Raw genomic sequence first — 17,977 nt, forward strand, 5'->3', positions numbered from 1 at the left:
AAGGAGCAAAGTGGCTGCCAGCTGCTCCCTTGGCACCCACATGTTGTGCGGTCCCAGTAAGCTATAGTCTGACTTGCTGTGCTGCAAGATCTCTGTTGCTGTACTAGGTGAGGCAACGTGGGTGGTGGGAAGAGGAAACCTTTCCTTCTCTGTTTTTCTGAGGGTGGGACATAACAAACAAAAGGCAGGAGCAAACAGACAAACCATGGACACACTTTTCGCAAGTCTGCATTTGTAAATGAGTATATTGACAGCATGATGTTTAGAAAACAGCTGAACATAAAGACCTAGTTCTCCCTTAGCCATACAAATGTACTTTGTTCACACCCTTCCTTTGCACCCTCCCTTCACTTATCCTGGCCCTTCCCAGCAAGCCTGGAAGAGGAGTTGGGGGATTTCCTGCTTTTCCTCCATGACCTCAGCATCTTCAACCCCCCCAGCCTTTCTGACAATTGCACCCCTCCCCATCAAATAAAAGGACAGCACCAATGGTCAGTGTTCCAGAGGAAGCAAAATGGCACTTCCAGCCTAACAAATTAAAGTGCTTCTTATCAAACCAGGAACTGAGATTAATCAGTGTAATTAAAAATGGGAACAGAAAGTAAATGCCCAAAAGCTTAAAGAGAAAGGATCTGGGGTGGGGGTGAGACACGAAAACCACTAAAAAGACAAAGAGAGAGGGGTTAACAGCACAAAGAGAAGGTTTAATAACACAGCAAAAAGGGCAACAAAGGGGGGAGGGCTGCAGACCTGGCAAGGAGGAGTGCATGTCGTCAATCCGTCCGTCAGCAGTGGTTACAGGCATAGCAGCGGGCAAGCTTGCACTGGCATTCAGAGGGTTAAAAGCATTGGCACTGAGAGGAGAGCGCTCGTCCCACTGCTCGTCATATTTACCCATTAGGGCCTTCCTAATAATTGCCTCCAACCCCATGTTGGTACTGGAGTTTTCTTGGACCGACTGGCTCCTACAACTGATTAACCCTGGGAGGTGTGGAAGGAGGGGGAAGGAGAAAGGAGGGAGGGGGAGAAATTGGGTTGGGGGAAACGGGAAACCAAATAAGAAATTGGGTTGGGGGGGAAGAGGAGGAAAGGCGACAAGGGAGAAGGGAAGAAACAAACAGTCAGCACATTCTTGCAAAGCAACAAACTCTGTCCGGCTGTCTTCTTGGTTCCCCCAAACCCCCTGGCACAGCCAGCTCCTCGCCTGCCCCCAAGGAGATTGCAGGGACGCCAAAAAGGAAGCAGAAACTACTCACAGATTTTTGTTTCTGGAATGCCACACACACACATACACACACAGAGACTAAAGGACTGAGGGCTTTGTGTACCAGTTTCACATCCAGTGGGCAAACCTTGGGTTGTCTTCCAACTAAATTCTACTTAGATTGGACCCACTGAAATTAATGGGCCTAAATTAGTCATATCCATTAGTTTCAACACATTGAATCCAATTCCTTCAAACGCAGAGCAGTCCCAAGGAGGAAGGAATGCTTCCCCAGGTGCCTGCCCAGCAGCACGAGCTGAAGAAACGTTAACACGTGGGCTCATGCAAATCACCAGGGAACAGGGCACTTAACTGAGGCCATGACATGACAGGCTCTGTTTGCTCCAAGTGGAGGAATTTCAGTTGTGTGACATCACTGCTTCTGGACGCGCTTAAACACAGCACTGAGCAGCAGAAAGAGCAGCGTCAACCATGTTCTCTCACAGCACAAGTGATGTTCATATGGGAGAAAGTGCTCTGAGATCAAATCGCTACAGACCTGCAAAAGAATTATGTTCTCCCAGGGAGAGCATGCGGGCTAAGAACATTTGAGGCTGCATTCCTGAGCAAACTTGCTTGGAAATAAGCCTTGCTGAAAGGGGTGGGATGTTGTAACTTCCAGATGTCACCAAAAACACTTTTTTGCAGTTGAGTGTCATTGAGATGCTGGATGTCCGCAGACAACCATATTACATAGACCTCCACTCCAGATGTGCAGGCAAGTTCACCTTCCTACTTGGGCAGGTTGGCATGGACAACCAGGAAAGCTAATCTCCCTGGGGTGGGGTGGGCATCAATATAAGAATCTTAATCTTGATCCAAATGAAAGGGATGGAAATTTGAATAGAAGGAATATAAGGAGTGGCTGGGGAAACTCAGCCAGATGTATAAATAATATCTATCTATCTATCTATCTATCTATCTATCTATCTATCTATAGATATATATATAGATATTTCAAGTCAGATTTTTGTCAATTCCCTTTTCTCAAAGGATTCCCCTTGCCAACATCCTTTTTCAAAATCAGTGCTTTCATTCATCCATTCATTCATCCATTCTCTCTCTCTCTCTCTCTCTCTCTCTCACACACACACACACACACGTCTTAATTTTAATGTTTGGCATGTTATTATGTTTTACGTGTGCTGGTCTGATTGGCGGGGTATGAATAATAAAATTATTATTATTCCTCTAAATTTATCCTTTCTAACCAAAAAGCAAACTTTGTCACTAGAAAAAGGAGGATGCCAAACAGAAGGAAGGAGGCAGGTGATGCCCAACTTCTACGCCTCACAGGAGAAACTGCTGATATATAATCTGGAAGTGGATTATTGTCATCTTTTCCATCCTTAGTATACATGGGAATCATTGGGCTGTATCCAATTAAGTTATATGTCATGTTCATGAGTTCCAGTGGGTCTAAGTGTCAGGAAGGCATATACTGGATACAACCCATTCCTTCTACTGTGCTACTTGGATTTCCCAAAATCCAAACTCTGCCACCCAATCTTCATCCTTCCAGTTTGATTCCACTTTCTGATGGTGGAGGCTGTGAGGACAAAAGGACTTCTATATGGGAGACAGGCTGAATAAACAAGTGTGTGTGTGTGTGTGTTGGTATTGCGATTGTGAGTCATTAGAAGCCATGCAGTTAAGGTGCGGCAATGCACAAAGACCAGAGGCAGCATTGTGGGTCAGTGGCTTGCTAACCATTCCCAGGGCAAGAGGAGCCAAAATAAATAAAACAAAACTTTTAAGAGAGACTGAGTGATATGGAAGAGAAGGAATGTTCTTTGTAGAAACATAAAACATTAAATTAAATCCAGCCTATGATTTGCTCCCCACTTTGCCTTCCTGGGTTGACTTCCCCATTTCCACACAGGTGCCTTAGTGGGAGTTCTTTGACAACCAGTCTCATACAAAATGGCAAAAGACGCTCCCTCCACCACTACTTCCACATGACTCTCTTCTGCTGTCTTGTACAGCTGTTCAGGAACATGGCTGAGTTATCAGGAGTCTGACACTTTGCCCAATGAGACTGCATGGCCACATTTGCAATGCTTAAATTATCTGAAGGCATTTGTGATCTGCAGAGTCCTGTGTGGAATGGGAGTGTCAGACGCCGGATGGAGCGGAAGCACAGCTGTACCTGTTCCAGTAATGGCCGGCATGTTGAAGATCTCTGTTCCAGGTTGCCCGACATCTGGAGGAGGGGGGAAAGAGAGAGCCTCAAGCACAAGTCACATTCCCAGGCAGGCTAATTATAGACTGTAAACTCCCAATGATTCCAACAGGAGGAGTTGCATAAAAGCCCAATACTTTTTATCTTGGAGAGCAAAGATGGAATTGGGTTTGTTGTCCTTCAAAGTACAGAACACCTTGCCTAATACAAGGCACTACCCATTTTTCTTCATTTCCCACCTCTATGGGGAAAAACGCAAGCGAGAGGCTGCAGGACTCGGGGCCACTCCTTGAAGAAGCCATGATGATGCAGCTGGGGTACTGGAGATATTAAGAGGAACATCGCTTAACTCTCTCGTCCAACACAATTGTTCTATGAGTGGCTCAGATAAAATTGAAAGTGACTGCTTAGCATGTTAGGATACATTAAAATACAGATCAATTTGTAGTTAAATGAGCAGATGGGAAGCATTTCTAATACAAATTGTCCACTGTCACAGGGACTCCAGGAAGGGCTGAGCAGCCACTTGGCTGAGTCAGAGGCCCCACCTGCACTATACATTGGAAGCAAGATCACATGACTTTCAACAGTCAAGACTCCTCCCAACGAATCCCGAGAACTGTAGTTTGCCCAGGGTGCCGAGAGATGTTAGGAAACCCTTGTCGCCCTCACAGAGTTGCATTTTCCAGAGTGAATCAATCCCTGTGGAGTCCTGTAAGGGCAATAGGGGTTGCCTAACAACTCTCAGCAGCCTTAACAAACTACAGTTCCCAAGATGCTTTGAAGGAAGTTGTAACTGTCTAAGGTGTGGTTGGGCCAGATTCAGGCAGGACTGACAGCACTCGTTAGTTTATGACATTCTGAGCAAATGAAACCAGGGCTCCTCTATACTGCCACTTAATGTGGATACTAAGCTTCCCGTGACTCCATTGTGCCGTTCTCACAATCACTGCCTTCTCACACTTTCCTCTCCCTCAGTTTGGATTGTCTCATGCCAGGGATTCTCCAAAACAAAGAGGGCATGGGGAAATCTGGACTGGGGGAAGGGAAAGTGTGGGAAGGCAGTGATTGGGAGGGTGGGTTATATTAACAACAGGGAATTAATGGGTGTATAAGAAGCTTACTATCCACATTAAACAACAGCATGGATGAGCCCTGAGTTCATAAGGGAGCAGGTGGCACTGTGGTCTAAACCACCAAACCTCTTGGGCTTGCTGATCAGAAGGTTGGCGGTTCGAATCTGTGTGACGGCGTGAGCTCCCATGGCTTTGTCCCAGCTTCTGCCAACCTAGCATTTTGAAAGCATGCCAGTGCTCCCTCGGCCTGAAAGCGAGATGAGCACCGCACTTCATAGTCGCCTTTGACTGGGTTTAACCATCCAGGGGTCCTTTACCTTTAATTAAGGCCACCCTTTTCTTCCGATCTGTTAACTGTTTTACCTGATTTTATTTTCATATTGTTGCAATCTACTTTGGGACCTTGTAGTGAAGGGTGGGCAAGAGATGTTGTTGTTGTTTGTCAATTAATTTATTTGATTATATTTGAATAAACCTGCCTTTGTAATGAAGAAATTACTTTCTAATATTTTGATGCATGTGCCATGGCATTCCCTGTTCACTCTCACACTCAAATATCCCTTCTAAAAATGACACTTGCAATATTCAGCTTTTACATGTACATGCATAAAAATAATAAAAATAAGCTGACCAATTCATCAGGGAAACTCTTTGGGTCAATCAGAATAGTTTAGCTGATTAGGTTTGATTAGCTGACTGAACATTGCAGCCCCAACTGTAACCATCCCTTCATTGCTCCTGCCCTGTCCCCACAGATAACAGGAATAAATTCCCAGCCCAGAGAAGTCCTTACTGTACTCTGCCTCGCTCCTGCTGTTCGTGCTCAGTTTCTTGATTATCTCTTGCTTCTTGGACTTCACCATAGCAGAATTGCTCTCTGTCAGTTTGCTGAAGAAGGCTGGTGGTTGCACATTGTTTCCTGGAGATTTGGAGCCCATCCTGCACAATTGAAAGCCCATCAAACTGATTTTATTGGAATCCTGATACCATCATGTTCGGCCTAGAGAGCCCTGATCACAAAATGTATCCCAGGATTTCTCTCTAAAATAACAAGTGGCCCAACCTCCTGATCCACTAGCAGTTTCACGCTAAATGTAATACCTGTTCCTGGAAGGGGGTGAGCTATCTGTTGAATAATTGTAGGAATGATGTTGTGGAGAATGTGGCAAGATTTTTGAGTGACATCATGAAATTACATCACCACAGGTCCTAGGAGCCACTTTTGCATCTCACAACGCCTGAACAATTTTATCCTAAAGTACCTCCAACTATGTTTTGTCACCTGTGCTGTGTTCTGATCCATGTATATGACGTACTCTTACTACGCCAATAAGGGAGTTTGACTGATTGTTCCTGGAAGGGTAAGGAGTGCCCTCCAAGGGCTGCTCCACACGTTCTCCAGCCTGCTGCTTTTCTCCTATGGAAAATGGCAATTCGGGTTTGCTCCGATTTTAAGCTTAAGAATGTGTTTTTAATGAGCGGGGCAAAGGGAAAACCACTCGGACCCAGGCCTAGAAACCGTGGGTCAAGCTGAAAACTGCTGCCCCCCATGCTTTCTAGGCATGGCACAAGCGGAGGTATGGATGAGCCCTAACACGAATACACGTGCACACCTACCTAGCTCACTTATACACTGTTCCGCATGCACGGTGCACAATGCACACAGCTGGACTAGGTGAGTCCACAGGCTGCCCCGTTAGCAGGGACAGAGCTCAGTGGAAGAGCACCCCCAGCTCAACCCCCAGCCTCTCCAGGTAGGGCTGGGAAAGACGCCTGGGCTGAAACCCCGGACAGCTGCTAGTCAGTGTAGACAATACTGAGCTAGATGGACTCAATGGTCTTACTCCGTGTAAGATAGTTCCCTATGCTTCCCACAACCATGCCTAAGTATGCCACAGATCTAAAGAGATCCCATCTGTTTTCCCTAATCACTGCTGGATGCATTGAATGATTGGTTTCTGAAAGAGTTATGCGGCTTTAGAAGATGATTTTAACCAATCTGGGATGTCCAGCATTCAATGCACAATTAAAAAGCCTGATTGCCCAACCACAGAGCTAGTGTTGTTTGGAAGAGAACGACAAAAATCACTGGTTGCCCAGCGGGGAATACACAATGGGTGGAGTGGGGAGGCGGGATCATCCTCAGAAAACTCCCGTTGGACAGCCCAGCTGCTGCCTCCATTACCTCTGCTCCAGCTGTTCCCCTTCTCGATACAGGATGGGATATGTGGCATTTCGCACGTGATCGGCTTCTCCCACCCCATCTGGTGGAGAGACGGGCTCTATGCAGTTGTTCGGAGCAGGTGTTCTGATCTGCTCAGGAGACCTGAGGAAGGAAGCAGCAGGACTGCGTGAACCACACAGCTCTCTTTTCCTTCTGACACAGAAGAGCTGGTGTAGGTAAAGGGGTGGGGCAGAAAACCCCAATTTTTAGAGTGGGCAGAAAAGTGACAGACTTGCACTGGAAGAAATGAACCATTGCTATGGGGAAGGCTGGGGCAAAACAACCCCCCCCCCCCACTCCTGCAAGGTTTTAAACAGTCTGGGCTTTCCTCTCCATATCCTATTGTGATTCCCTTACGTTGGAACTGGACACTACTATACAGTATGAGTGTGATTGTGGTGATTGGGGCTCTCAATCAAAGCTTGCAAAATGATTTCTGGGGAGAGAAGGGGGAAAGAAAGAATAATGCCAGTTCCAATTACTGCTAGTCTAAAACAGACAAGAGCTTCTATTGCATCAGAATATAAAGTGTAGCAGCTCCAAGTCCTGCAACTGCTGGGCTTTTGAATGAGGTGCTCCCTAAATCGCTGGCTGGTGCCGCTCACGGGAGCAACACTCAGAGGGCATTCTCCAGTCCATGATATCTGTGCACGGAGTTCGTAAGAGGAAGGCGTGCAGATGGCATTCTCAGTTGTTGCTCCACATCTGTGGAACTCCCTTACTGTTGAGATTCGGTACAAGAGGAAGGGCTGCAGCTTTGCATGCAGGCGTCCCAGGTCCAGTCCCCGACACTTCCAGAGGACTGCCTGAAATCTCGGAGAGCCACTGCCAGTCAAGTCAGGCTTCACAGACTCCGCATTAGCAGCTTCCTGTGCTCCTATGAAACTTGCCTTGGGGGTGTATGGAAGGCAAGGAGGATGATTCAGCTCGAAGGATCCCAATAAAGTCCCTTCTCTATCATTCAGAGATTGGGAGGGGGCCGGCCTTGCTGGACTGCGATTTGCAGAGCTAGAATCCAGCAGACAGGAATTGCATCCAGCTTCCTTTCTCCTGGGGTAGGAGGAGGTGAGGAGATGCTTGAAGCAGCTTGCCATGTGTGGCAGCTCATGGATATTGCCTCTCCCAAGGTCCCCCGTTTCACTGACGATACCTGTGCTTCTTTGGGTTTGGATTCTATATCTGCCTGAGCTTTGGACACAATCTCCCTGATCTTAAACCCCATTTGCTTCAGTGGAACCCTGCGCCTTCCCCTCTCGCCCCAGCAAAGGGACTTTCAACTCTGTAACTTTGGCTGGAACACACCAGTAGTATCGGAATGGGGTGAGGCAAAGGCAAAGAGACAGGGATGAAGTGCGCTCACCTCTTGCTTTCTTCACTTTCGGGGGAGATTCTTGAAGCAGGGATGTGCTCCATTTGCTGCTGCTGCTGCTGCTGCTGCTGCATGTAAGCCTCACTAGGAGTTCGCCGAAGATCCAGCACAGACCCTGGGAAGGGGTACATAGGGGTCTGGATGTGGGAGTTCAGCTGCTGGGGATGATGGCGCGTATAGTCTTGGGTGATAACCTCCTGCAAGAAGAGAACACAGCTCTGCTTTTGTCTTCAGATCATTCCTTGTGCGATCCAAGCAGCCTGCTATGAGGGAGGCAGAGGATGCAGGTGGCATGCGAGTGCTCCTGCTCCAAGGCGCTGTGTGAGCACCAATTGTGTGGGTGGGGTGCTGCAATCTGGCCCATGCAGGTGCTGGAAGGGGATCTATGCACTTCCCCCCCTCTCTTTCCTGGGGGCGGGAACTCAAAGGGCTGCAGGGCCAGAAGAGATTCCTCACCAAAAATGTAGTAGGGAAAACCAGATCTCTTATTTGGGGAAGAGTGGATCACTCTCGGGCAGTCCTTTCCAAGCTTGCACTTTCCTCAATGAAAGCCTGTGTGCCCACTGTGGAACAATGTCTGGACTTTGGAGTGTGCTCCAGGGTAGGGTTTATCAACTTGAGGCCTAGGGGCCAAATGTGGCCCTCCAACCCTCTATCTGGCCCTCAGGACTTTCCCCAGATTGCACACACCTAGGCCACACCCCTCATGAGTGAATCACGGGAGGCTGCCCAGAAGGGAATGAAAGAGATTCCTACCCCTGGTTCTAAGGTTGAATACTCTTGTGCCCACCTGGGCCTTGGCACTGCCAAGAACAGAGGGCACAGCAGAACAGAGCTAGCTCCCTGCTTGCAGCTGTGCGTGGCAGGCAAAGATCAGCTGCAATGGTGGGCAAGGCTGGCTGCCAAGGAAACCTGCCTGCCATTCCAGAGCTGCTCACCAAGGAACCCCCGAGCAACTTCCAGGGAGCTACAGGGCTCACCAAAACACACAGGAGGACAGTTTAAATTCACAAGCAAAGGCACTGGCAGCACCCACATTTTGGAACTCCCTGCCTAAAAGGACATCAAGAGGCACCTTCGTTTCGGAGCCCGCTAAACACCAGGAAAAGCTTTCTGCCACGGATGCTTTAGCTGAGAGTTCTGCCTTGCAGGGAGTTGGGCTGGATGACCCTCAAGTCCCTTCCAGCTCTACGATTCTAAACTTCATTGTTTGGCTGCGTCTACCCAGGTGCTTAGAAAGCTGAGATAACTTCAACCTGTTTTAGTATTATAACTTTTGTATGTTTTAAAGCAGGGTTGTAATTTTTTCTCGATTTTACTGTTTTATCATTTTGTAAACTGCTTTGAGGTTTTTCACAACCAAGTGGTGTATAAATTTTATGAAATAATAAGTAAATAAATTCACATTTTTGCCAGTCGAGTCGGTTAGTTTATGTTGTTAGCTGGTCCTACATAATGCTCTACAACTGCAGCGCAGTTAATACTCTGAATGAAAATGTTTTATCTGGACGAGTCAGCCATGCCACAACCTCCAAGTCATTTATTCTGAGCTTAAAAGCAGAGACAAAGTCTGCTCCATGGATGAGTCTTGGAAGGGGCTGCAGGGATCATTCCTTCCAATAGAAAATGACTGTGCTTACAGGAGCTCTGCTTAAACCTAGCCTGGGATTGCGAGGCTTTGTGTGCTATGGACTCTTTCCAAACAAGCACGGCTTTAGCACTCCCCGTCCAAGCCTGTGCAACATCCGTTGGGAAGCTAAGTGACTAATGCTAATTACATTGATATGCTGAGCCAACGTGACGACCCGCTGGTGGCCTTTGGCGCTCTGCGACCCTTGGAATGGCTGGCTCGGAGACTGCCGATCTTCAGGGAGCTGGTGGAGCTGCTGTATTTGTGAGATTTCTGCTGCGGAAGGCTTAAGAGAACCTATGAGGAAAGAGAAAGATGGGCAGAGCAGCCCAGGAGGAGTTAAGACACCTGAAATTCATCTTGGTCAGATGCTTGCTGCTTCTTTTAAAATTCACATAGGCCATCCATTTCCAGTGCTCTCACCTTTCCTTTAAGTCAAGAAAAATAATCCCTTACGTATAAAGCAAGCAAAGGCAGACAGGCAAAAACCGAACGACAAGAGCCAGTAATGACATGTCAAACATTTTAGAGGTGACAATTTGATCTGAAGATTGCAAGCACTAGTAAAATCAATGCCACGTGCTGACTAGCAGAGATAGTCAACATGGTGCCCTTCAAATGGTGTGGACTCCAAATCTCATCAGCCAACGTGTCCGCTGGTCAGGAGTGTTGAGCACCTCGAGAATGTCAGGTTGGCTTGTTCCTGCTATTGGTTGTGCTTTTGGACAGAGGTGACGCAACCAATGTTCGCTAGGTGTATGGTGGCCCTTTCCAGGAAGTCCCCTCACCTGGCTGCTTCAGCCGTGGGTCATGCTCCGCCCCGCGCCCTTTCTCAGCCTCCTGGGATGGCTTTGCCCCTTTCTCATGGAGCGTGCTGGGTGAGCTCACGGGACTTATTGCTTCTATGCCATCAGGGCTGTAGCTTCCATGGAAACCTGGAAGGCATGAAAGAGAGCAAAGGGTCTTTTAAAATGGCAACAGCACTCTTTCCTTCCAAGCACTAATGCAGCAGTTGCAAAAGATTCGCACTGTATTTAACAGAGGGGTGGACAAAAGAAACCCTTAAAAGACTTTCCTGACAGCCATAAAAACCTACGACTGGTTTCCATCCCTGCTCGGCACCTGGTGGTTCAAAGCAATTTGTCTCTGTGTTCTAAACTTGGTGGCACTTACTGATGGGGAAGGAAGGTGAGGAAAGGGGCACAGGGGGCAAATGTGCCAGCTTCTTAGTGCTTCTTTCCTGAACAGAAAGCCAGAGGCTGACACACCAGGAAGCCAAACTAAGTAGAGACGCTGTAGGTATAACATGTGGCTGCTCTCAAAGCAAAATGAAACTTAAAGAGAGATAATAATCAAATCTCACAGAATCTAGTTGGAAGCAGGGAGTCACCCAATCCAACCCCCTGCAACGCAAGTGAATTTTCTGTCACCTGTGGAAGCATCTGCATCCTTACATCTCAAAGTGCTTTACTCCCTGGATCTTCCTACTTACAGCTTTGGCTTTCCATCAGATTTAGTTGGTGTGCCAAGCTGTGCCCATATATAAAGAAACTGGACCTGGCTGCTGCCATTCATGCCCTAGCTACACCCAAGCAGGATTATTACAGAAGTTTTTACTTGGAGCTGCAATTGAGAAGTGCCTGGGAGCTTCAGCTGGTTCATAACACAGCAGCCAGAGTGATACCTGGCATGAGCTGGTATGATCATATTACCCCAGTGGTACTTTCAGCTCAAAAGCGTGCTAAATCACTTCTAGGCTCAATTCAGAAGGAACCTCCATAGTACCACGCAGCGGCTTAGCTTTCTGAACTTTCAGAAAATGTCGTTTCATTGGCAGAGATATACAGAGCTAGGGTGTAGTCTGATGGGAACGTGCTTCAGAGCTTGGAAACTTTGGAGATTGTAACTGCCATTAAAGAAAGTCCTAGATGCATGTATTGTGTGTTGGCATCTGTCTGTCTCGAGAGACAACAGAGTGCGCCTTCAGAGTTGAAGTCAAACTGCTGCGTTAGCAGCCCCAAAGCGTCCTCCCTGGGGCACAAGCACGTGTGGGCAGTATGCATGGAGGACCTGGGCTGCCCAGATGACAAAACCCCACTCCAGGCCTCACTGATGTGGTCCAAAGGAAAGCAGAGCCATACATTTGGCACCAGCTTGGCTGCAGGTGTTGCCGGGAAAAGGCACACAAAGCGCCATCCTTAGGGATTCCACTCCAGATCAGTGTAAGGTTAACTCCTTAGCCTTTTCTTCTTTCAGAGGAGGTTCAGGATCAGTTTTCCTTCTCCTAGGTGGGCTACCTGTTTGGTATAGGCTCTGACCTTTCAGAGGCAGGGAGCAGGACGGTTGTCACAGCCCCTGGTGCCCAGCTGAATTATGCAGGCAATAACCTATGACAGGGATGGGGAACCTGTGGCCCCTTCCAGGATGTTGCCCCAGCCAGCATGACCAATGGTAACAGCTGTAGTCCCACGACACCGGCAGGCACACAGGCTCCCCATTCCTGCCCCACTACTGCCCAGTGCCAAACACAAAATATACATGCTATGATCCCTATATATCATACAAACACTGAAAATCATGCAACTTATTCGAAAAATGTAAATCTTTGGAATTTGGAGCAGAGAATAAATTAAAGCCCCTGAAAACAAAACTCCATCCCAAAGTATCCATGCAGCATACAGTACTGTTGCCCATGACACTCTCATTCGTTTTCCTTCAGCCACCCCTTTTTGCCCGTCACAATCACAGCCATGTACCAGGAACTGAATGATATGCGTAACAGCAGCAGCAACAAACAAAACCAAACCCAAGAAGGCATGTAATGGGCAGCAGGAGAAAACAAATACAGGAGCAAGAGCCTTCAAATGAGACACCACATGAAATAAAACAGGCCGTCACCACAAATGCAAAAATCAAATTTAAAAAATTGATGGGTGAGAAGGGTCTTCGAGGGAAAAAAGGTATTTGTGTGTGTTTTAAGGCCACAAACTTGGAAGAACCGCCCCGCTCCCCCTCCAATTTCTTACCATCGCTATTGGCGTCGTTACTTAGCGAGCTTCTCTCTCGCTTCCCCTTATCGCAAGAAATTTGACGCATGATAATCACATCTATGAAGCTGGCCGCTGTCATGGTGGTCTTACCGAGTGCTCGGAGCTCCTGTTCCTGTACTGAAAAGGTTTTACTCTTTTCTCTACTGGGCTGCTCACTGGCCGAAACTGCGTGCAGCGACTGCTCCAGGGGCGGGTGGTGCTGAGGATGGCTTTTCCCCTGTCCTCTGCTATACAGGTGGGCTGGACCTGGCCCAGAGGAGGACAAAGGCCTGGGCTCCACGGCTTTAACGGGTGAAGGCGACTGTTCCAGGCTGCCCCCAGCAGGCAGCTTGGAGGAGAACAGGTTGCTGTCTGCCTGAGGCCGCTCCGCTTTGGGATCCTGCGCTCTGGAGGCCTCCTTCTGCATGTGGGCAGGATCCATCATAGAGGTATAGCTGTCCAACCCACCTACGGAGCTGCGTAGTGACGATACCGAGGAGTATCCTGAGGAGCGAACTGGTGATGTGGTGGCGGCAGAGGAGGAGGTGGATCTGAAGAGCAGAAGGCAAAGTAAGAGACCTGTGGGAAGCTTTTGGGGCGGGGGCAGAGGTGGATTTAGGGCACAACTGGGCAAGCGCTAACTAGGCTTCGGGAAGGAGAAATGAGGGCTCCAGCAGGGCCCTAGAGTCCTCCCACCTCCTTCCCAAAGCCTAGTTAGCATTTGCGCAGCTCTGGGAAGGAGATGGGAAGGCTCTAGGACCCTCCCAGAGCCTCATGTCCTCCATGTATTTATCCACCCTTTTGGAAAGCCATCTAACCAACCAGCAATCAGAACCTCTTCGGACAGCAAGGTCCAAAATCTAATTATGTACTATGGACTGTATCTAGTGCTAGTCCTACTCAAAGTAGACATAACTATATCAGGCCCATTAGTTTCAGTGAGCAACACCGACATTGGGATATAACTTTATGCAAGGCTTTGAGTGTTATTTTTCCTGCTGTTCTGAAGTTTCATTCTGACTCTGTTTCTGTAGTTTCCCTGTTCTCTTCTACAGTATCTATTCTTGCTTTCATGTAGGATTTGCATTTTAAATGGTTGCTGTATGCCCCCCTGGGGACCCTTTTAGGCTGAAGGGTGGGCTTTGAATGCTTCAGGTATATATATATATGTATGCTACAAACCTCTGCGACATCCCCCACGTGCCACCTTAGCCGTGACACTAAAATGTCCTCTTTGCAACATGATCTGCACCCAATGCAATTTCCTCCCTGCAAGGCCCCAATCGGCAATGTGAAATGTAAATCAACCTGTGATCCTTGGATGAAGGGCAGTACAGAAATTTAATAGATAAAATAAAATATATAATAAAAACATGTGCTGAGCAACCCTGCCCATGGCACGTCAGGAACCAATAAGGCCGTTAGCGCATCTCTGACATACCGCAGAACTGAGGGGGCAAGGTTCTCCGAAGGGATCATCTTCATGTTTGTGTTATGCAAAACGCTGGGGCGTTGCTGGATGTTCTCCTGGGTGCGGGGCGAGACAGGGGAGTGCTTGTGATTGTGAGAGTGTGCTGATGGCCGACTGCTGCTTTGGTCTGTGCCTGCCACAAAACACAAAGAAACACTGTGAAAACTCTAGATGTGGAAAATCCAAAACGAATAACAGTTGAACAAGAAAGAACTTAATCAAGTCCCTGCCAGGCACCTCCACCCGCTGCCCCCCCCCCCCGAGGTCACTAAAGGAATGCGATCCAACCTGGTCTCCAGATGGGGGCATGCTCCACAGTGGTTGTGGCCGCTAAGACCGACTTCTTGCGCTCCTTCTCACGCTCCCGTTCACGGTCTCGTTCTTGCTCCCTTTCAGAAACTGAAGGTCCTGTCTGCTTGGTCAGGTGTGTGTGGCCTCCTATGAATCATTAAACACAGTCTGAACATGCTCAGAAAGCAGATGTTTTGACCTGAATATTAAAGCAGCTATTCTGCAGGCCCCCTGCCAGCAGCCAAAGAAAACTGCAGCCTGAAACATCCGAGGACACCCAGATATAAAATGACATACCCATTTTAAAGTACTGCAATTTTAGCCCCTTAATTTTGCTTTGTGTCCCTTTTTTTGGGATACCCATGTGTTATTGTTTCTTATTTTCCTCCTCTCCATGTCCCTTATGTTCTTTTAGGCTGAGAGTGCACATGTGTGTGTGTTAACTTAGGCTCTTAAAGAAGCACCTAATGAATTTCAGCAACATATCAAGAACCAGCCTACCTGGGGAGAGTGGAGAGCTGCTGTGTCGGCTGGTGAAAGCCTGGGGGGCACTGTGGATGTATGTGATCCGGTCAATGGAGGCGGCAGAAGTGCCCGGGGTGGGGGGCACAAGCACAGGCAAATGTGGCACTTGAGACAGGTCAATTATTCCTGCTAAGAGAATGGAGGGGGGAGAGACAGTCAGGAGAAGCAATATGCCTTGGAACTAGAAGTGCAGTATCCAAAAAGCAGAAACCTCTTGTGGCATTGTAAGACATTGCAGCCTGTGCTGTGTCAGCTGTGAAAGGATGCCTTAATCTGGACACTGGGTACCTCTTTCCGACTTTCCTGTCTGCCCCATGCCTCCTGCACTTTTTAGGGAGACCCATCTTCTGAAAGCAGCAAGTTCTGTCCGTGTCACATGGTATCACATCACCTGAAGGGCAAGGCCAGCTGCCCAAACTGCCTGCAGCTTGTTCAGAACGGCAGACAAAGAAGTGGGCAAACAAAACACAGTGAAGAACCTCTCTCTTGTCAGTTACACTTCATGCAACTTTGCAATGCGGAACAGGGAAAACTACAGGCCTGAGGAAAGAGTTGCTGAAGAGTTCTAGGTAATGCAAAAGCTTCATCACCAGAATTACTGGTGCAGTTAAGAAGACCATTGGATCCCCATGATCTACATGCATCATGTGAAACATAAAAAATGTTGCAGCTGATTGATGCCTTCACCAGTTAATGTTGCCAATTTAGGCCCTTATGCCTGAAACTTGCTCCATGTTCACAAAGTCCTCCTGGTCTCAACAACACAGAGAGCCCTATGACACCTTGAATCTAACCAGTGAATTGTGGGAGATACTTTTGCAGCAACGGACCAAGTCTGGCCCATGGAAACTTATGCTATAAACAAACATGTGCTTCAAGGATCTCTCTTGCTTTTGTTGCAACAGACAAACACAGACACCTGCCAGAATTTGCCACACAACCCCAAACCTATTTTCGGACCTGCTGCATAATTGAGGGCTAGCGAGGGCTCTCGCGGAGACAGGCCACGCAGGAGGTCTGCCCTCTGGGCCATTGCAGTGGCAGCCGCAGCATTGTGGTGCATCTGCTGGGAGGTGATGTAGTCGTTGATGATGGTCTGCCTGTTCTCCATGGCAGCCGTATCTGGGTAGCCGCGGATTAGGTATGGTGGGTAGAGATGGGGGTACGTAGGGCTAGGAGCGAGGTGCCTTGGCAAGTAATAAGCGGCTGCTGGACAGAACAGAGAAAAGGGGTAATATTAGCTTTTTCATATGCTGTGTGTTTTCTTCAGCAGAGTTTGTTTCAAAACAAGAGAACTTGGAGGGCAATTGGAGCCATCTCTGCTCTACTAGATCTCTTCTTCAACTCTATTTTTGGCTTCTCACTGTAAGTTCACCACTACCACCCATGTCCAAACTCTTCTCCTCTTTACCTGAACCTTGCCCACCCCCCACCCCCATTCTTGCTGCAACTATCCCAGGGTGTCCGAAACCAGACATATTCTTCTTTACTCTGCATGTTGCTAGAATGGCCCCAAACATCTCCCAATGTTCTCTGTCCTTTTCCATTGTCTGTTAAATTGTTCTAAACTGAACAATGCATCCAGATTCTTAGGAACTAACCCAGTCGAATCTGTACAGAGAGACTAAGCTGTGTAATGCTGGCCTAGATAACTCAGCATATTCCAGCCACGGTGATTGTTTCACTGCTGCCATTTTCTGAACCTAAGACATGTTTACCTGCTTCCAGGGGGATTCCTCTGGGAATAGCTGCTGGGTCAAAGGCCAATGGAATGTGTCCCCTGTACAAGTCCACACCACTCACTCCCCGGAGCAGGTGCTCATATGGAGAGATAGGGGGGTGGTGGTCTGCAAGGGTAGCATGAGGCGACTTGGAGCTGGCTATTTCTCTTGGCGTCGGGGTGATCTTTCTGTCCTGGGATACAGGCTTTCCAGCAGCAATGCTCCCTGTCGAAGTAAAAATGGTTTGTTACAAGAGCCTCTGTGGAAACGCCCTCGAGATCTCAAGCCATTCTGAGACAAGTACTTCCCTTTACCTGTTAGATTTGACTGTTGATTTTTTTGGCTAAAATGTTTGTAAAAGTTGAAAAATGAAATTATATATAAAAAAGAGACAAGCAGAAGAGGTACTGGAAGAGGTTATGTATTTTTTTTCTCATAAAAATAAAATACCAAGATGAGAAAACACACAAAAACAACTACTGATGTCTCCAATATCAGAAGTTGAGATTGGGGAAACAATCTCAAATATGGCAAATGGTAATGCACCAGGGCTAGACAGCTTTCAAGTGGAATGGTATAAAACATATACTGATCTCCTGTCACCTAGATTATATCAGTTATATGATGAGATATTTAGAGAAGGAATCAGCTCAACATTATTCAACCATGCTTACATTACTGTTATTCCAAAGCCTGGCAAGGATCTGATGCAATGTGCCAACTATCGCCCAATTTCTTTGATAAACATTGATATGAAAATAGTAACAGCAATATTGGCAAATAGATTGCAAAGAGTGATACCAACTATTATTAAAAATGACCAAACAGGGTTTATAAAGACAAAACAAGCTGTAGATAACATCAGGCTGGTAGTGGATTTGATAAATTTAAACAGGAACAGTGAAGATTTAGCTATTGTATACTATCTCTAGATATGGAAAAAGCTTTTGATAAGATCCACAATCTACGTGTGGGAAAAGTACTACAAAATTTTGGTTTTCCATTAGACTTTATAAAATGGCTGCCCACTTTGCCTTTGCTTTTTAATATCTGTTTGGAGTCCCTGGCATGTACTATTAGACAGCATAAGGAAATCTTTGGTGTAATTCATAACTCATTTGAATACAAATTGGTAATGTTTACAGATGATATTCTTCTGTTTATTATGAAACCTCACAGTACTATTTCAATATTA

General features: G+C 47.3%; 1 protein-coding gene across 23 annotated transcripts in view; it reads right to left on the reverse strand.

Moving 5' to 3' along the window:
- NCOR2 (nuclear receptor corepressor 2) overlaps positions 1–17,977 on the reverse strand; it is a 392,573-nt gene that overhangs the window by 7,420 nt on the left and 367,176 nt on the right. For 16 of the 23 annotated variants that reach the window (XM_082203745.1, XM_082203729.1, XM_082203728.1 and 13 more), the window contains 13 exons: positions 16,780–17,007; positions 16,022–16,270; positions 15,038–15,190; positions 14,534–14,683; positions 14,216–14,378; positions 12,772–13,325; positions 10,534–10,680; positions 9,894–10,042; positions 8,107–8,312; positions 6,708–6,848; positions 5,316–5,461; positions 3,414–3,467; positions 751–981 (listed from right to left, as the gene is read on the reverse strand). In XM_082203745.1, coding sequence (XP_082059871.1) covers positions 751–981; positions 3,414–3,467; positions 5,316–5,461; positions 6,708–6,848; positions 8,107–8,312; positions 9,894–10,042; positions 10,534–10,680; positions 12,772–13,325; positions 14,216–14,378; positions 14,534–14,683; positions 15,038–15,190; positions 16,022–16,270; positions 16,780–17,007 — 2,571 coding nt within the window. The remainder of the gene's footprint in view (positions 1–750; positions 982–3,413; positions 3,468–5,315; positions 5,462–6,707; positions 6,849–8,106; positions 8,313–9,893; positions 10,043–10,533; positions 10,681–12,771; positions 13,326–14,215; positions 14,379–14,533; positions 14,684–15,037; positions 15,191–16,021; positions 16,271–16,779; positions 17,008–17,977) is intronic. The other 7 variants (XM_082203742.1, XM_082203732.1, XM_082203746.1 and 4 more) reach the window with 6 other exon arrangements.

The sequence above is a fragment of the Podarcis vaucheri genome, assembly GCF_965113315.1.
Source record: "Podarcis vaucheri genome assembly, chromosome: 16".
NCBI lineage: Eukaryota > Metazoa > Chordata > Lepidosauria > Squamata > Lacertidae > Podarcis > Podarcis vaucheri.